Genomic DNA, 3,712 nt, shown 5'->3' on the forward strand with positions numbered 1-3,712 from the left:
GCGTCAGATGTCGGTGAGATCAAATTCTTCCAAACATCAAAGACCAAATTGGTGTATATCCCACCGTCTTACTCAATGCATTGATAATTCCAATACGTTAATGGTTGAGCGGGTCTCGCACGTAAAAGGGAGGCGTACGTTACTTGGCAGAATTTGGAGTAACATAACAATTGGGTCTATTTATTCAGGCTCAATTCAAGTTGTTCTTCAGTAAATCTGCTGGTGAATTCAAAATGAAGAATTTCATAGTTTTAGCGATAGCGCTGGCCGTTCTGGTTCATCCTTCGCATCAGCTGAGTCGGTATGAAGTATTGTCGAAATTCGTAGAGAATAGGAGGTCTGGTGTGAGGAGTCAGGCGAAGGAATGGGTAGCTCCTTCCATTAGCAGTGAATATTCATGGAAGCTCAATCAATACGCCCAAGATGGATTGCAGGAGAATGACAAAATAACCGCTCTGCCTGGCCAGCCAGAAGGAATAACGTTTGCACAGTACTCAGGATATGTGACGGTTGATGCAGAGGCAGGGAGAGCACTTTTCTACTATTTTGCAGAGGCCACCGAAGATCCATCTACAAAGCCTCTGCTCCTCTGGTTCAATGGAGGTACTCTCTTCACCAAATATTTCACTTGATGTTTTTCATTAAGATCCATTACAACTTACTTATTTCCTACCATATATCAGGACCAGGATGCTCATCTTTTGGTGTGGGAGCAATGACAGAATTGGGTCCGTTCCGTGTACAACCAGATGGCAAAACTCTTTCTAAAAATCCATATGCATGGAACCAAGGTTTTTTACATATATTACCTCACGCTTTAAAATGTTTTTCCCCATATGGTTATAATGGAATTAACAAAAATAATCGGTATCTGCAGTTTGATTATATCAGAAGTTTTCCCCCACTAAAGGGCCATTGTTCAACATCACCCAGAGATTCATTTAACTTTTGTATTTTGCAGTGGCAAACACCTTGTTTTTGGAATCGCCTGCCGGGGTTGGATTTTCATACTCCAATACCACCTCTGATTATCAAAATGGCAATGATGATAACACTGGTATATCAATTAATAAATTATGAAGAGATTTTGTGACATGAATGCATGCAGTGAAGATTTCTTAATAAACACAACGTATTTCAATACTTACTTTCTAACGAAAACAATCTTTTCCATGGGTGAATAGCTCGAGACGCGTACACGTTTCTTCAAATTTGGTTTGAAAGATTTCCACAGTATAAGAACCGAGATTTCTATATAGCAGGGGAAAGCTACGCTGGTATGTCAAGAAAGCAATTCTATGATATCTGATCACAGAAAGTTCGTCTTCATGTTATAAATAAACTCTGTTCTGCCCTCTTATTTGTGTGTGCAGGGTTCTATGTTCCTGAATTAGCGGACACAATTCTTAAGAATAACAACTCACGTACATCATTCATCAATCTCAAGGGAGTTATGGTGCGGTTCCTTTCCCTTCCCATTTTCCTCTGAAACTGATCTATTGTGCATCCTATTTATACTCATCTTTTTTGAAAAATCCCTCAAAGTACAGTAAATCTTGATGAACGTTTATATGTGGACAATATGGTGAACATTATACATTCATATTGTAAATTATTTGGAATTCTTATTTATTGGAAAATTTTGTTGTATAGATTGGAAATGGAATAATGAATGACGAGACAGATGGTTGTGGTTATATCGATTATGCATGGTCACATGCATTGATATCAGATGAAGATTATGCAAGTCAACGTTGCACTCCATCTGGTTCAAGCTATACAACTCACAACAACACATTTGTGTCTCGAGCAGAATCTACGGATGGAGAGATAAATCCCTATAACATATATGCCCCCCTATGTCCTTCCCATCCAGACCCCATTTGGGCATCTTCTACTTCTGTCGTAAGTATATAAACATGGGTTTTCAAGAATCTCTTGACATAGAAATTTTGTACTAGTAATTTTATTTTTCATATTATATGCTATATATTTTAAATATATATATATATGTTCTGCTTTCTATCGCAGAATGATACTCCAACAACTGAATTAGATGAATTTGATCCATGTAGTCCTGGTTACGTATTTACCTACCTTAACACTCCGGAAGTGCGAATTGCTCTTCATGCAAATGTAATGGACTTGTCTTATGCATGGACTGAATGCAGGTATGACTATACTATATGCATTTGACATTTTCAAATAAGGATGATTATTTGTTTGATCTCATAAAGTTTAAGATCTGGAAGATTACCATCTAATGATTTTCCAATCTTCGTTTCTAAATAGTGATGTGCTCTCATACACTATCTCTGCTACTACAATGTTTCCAATATATCAAAGAATGATGGCAGCAGGATTGAGAATATTAGTCTACAGGTATAAAGGAGAAAAATATGTTAATGATAGAAAGTGTTTAATTATAAAAAAATGATTGCAAAATCTAAGTAATAGTAAATGATTTTGGTTGTAGCGGAGATGTGGATGCGGTGGTTCCTGTGACTGGCACGAGATATTCCATTAATGCATTAAAGCTTCCAATAGAGGAAGAATGGTACCCTTGGATGAGTGGAGAGTTAGACGTGGGGGGTTTTAGTGTAATCTACACGGGCTTGACATTTGCAACAGTTAGAGGAGCGGGGCATGAAGTGCCTAGTTATCAACCTTCTAGAGCCTTGACCATGACCAAATCATTTTTGGCTGACAAGGCATTGCCATCATAATAGTTCCACTTTTTTAAATTCAGTAATGACATTCAAATGATTTTATAACTACCAATTATATGATGAATATATGTACAATCTATTTCAAAAAAGATATTATTGTTGATCCATATTTACATATTTGGTCATCAAACATATTGTATTCATTTGATTTATTTTAAGATTTAAGTATGAAAACAGGTCACAAAAATACATATTGATAGGGTTATTAAATTAGAAAGATTAAACGATTTAAAACTTAAGGTACAAGTTATTGTTGATTGTTATAATATAATTTTTAATAGAAAAAATAGAATAAATAATATTTGATATATACATGTCTAAGTGAAATTTTATTAATTGCTAACTTAAGATAGCTTAGTAGATAAAATTACATTAATTATTATTCAAATATTAGATAATATATTAATAAAGAACTAAATTAATAATATAATAATGTTAGTTTGATTTTTGTACGAATTACAAATTTAATATATTAGTTGAGCTTAGAGTGATGCTTCACTCCACATTGGTTCACTCTATTCTTTGGGATGTAGGGGAAAAAGCACCCATCCTTTTTCTAATAACAATTTTAAAATAAATGTAGATATTTGGGGATGGCCTTCCAACGTTCTAGAAGTTTCACCCGAAAGGGGTGCTCATACTCAATTGGTTAGCCCAAGAATTGTGAGATCTCTCTATGGGGGACATGCAATATTTCACTACCATTAGGATGAATGGCTAATAGATTCTATAGTAACACCCATCCTTTTTCTAATAACAATTTTAAAACAAATGTAGATATTTGGGGATGGCCTTCCAACGTTCTAGAAGTTTCACCCGAAAGGGGTGCTCATACTCTATTGGTTAGCCCAAGAATTGTGAGATCTCTCTATGGGGGGCATGGAATATTTCACTACCATTAGGATGAATGGCTAATAGATTCTATAGTAACACCATTGTATTCTCCCTCAATATTTATTAATTATATTATTAATAAATAATTC

The 3,712-nt window shown here is 35.0% G+C and overlaps 1 protein-coding gene across 1 annotated transcript; it reads left to right on the forward strand.

Moving 5' to 3' along the window:
- The first annotated feature begins 228 nt into the window (after window positions 1-228).
- On the forward strand, window positions 229-2,815 carry LOC131043864 (serine carboxypeptidase II-3). Its single transcript, XM_057977091.2, has 9 exons — window positions 229-603; window positions 684-791; window positions 962-1,057; window positions 1,185-1,277; window positions 1,374-1,456; window positions 1,654-1,905; window positions 2,032-2,171; window positions 2,293-2,382; window positions 2,477-2,815. The coding sequence occupies exons 1-9, from the start codon at window positions 234-236 to the stop codon at window positions 2,724-2,726; spliced, it is 1,482 nt and encodes a 493-aa protein (XP_057833074.2). The 5' UTR covers window positions 229-233; the 3' UTR covers window positions 2,727-2,815.
- Window positions 2,816-3,712: the final 897 nt, after the last annotated feature.

Source organism: Cryptomeria japonica, chromosome 2 (genome assembly GCF_030272615.1).
Source record: "Cryptomeria japonica chromosome 2, Sugi_1.0, whole genome shotgun sequence".
Classification (NCBI taxonomy): domain Eukaryota; kingdom Viridiplantae; phylum Streptophyta; class Pinopsida; order Cupressales; family Cupressaceae; genus Cryptomeria; species Cryptomeria japonica.

Bases quoted from the DNA above. Each gene is read 5' to 3' on its own strand.
- LOC131043864 (XM_057977091.2), top strand. From the start codon at position 234: ATGAAGAATTTCATAGTTTTAGCGATAGCGCTGGCCGTTCTGGTTCAT. The intron at 792-961 runs GTTTTTTACATA...TGTATTTTGCAG, and splicing joins TCCATATGCATGGAACCAAG to TGGCAAACACCTTGTTTTTG. The intron at 1,457-1,653 runs GTGCGGTTCCTT...TTTGTTGTATAG, and splicing joins TCAATCTCAAGGGAGTTATG to ATTGGAAATGGAATAATGAA.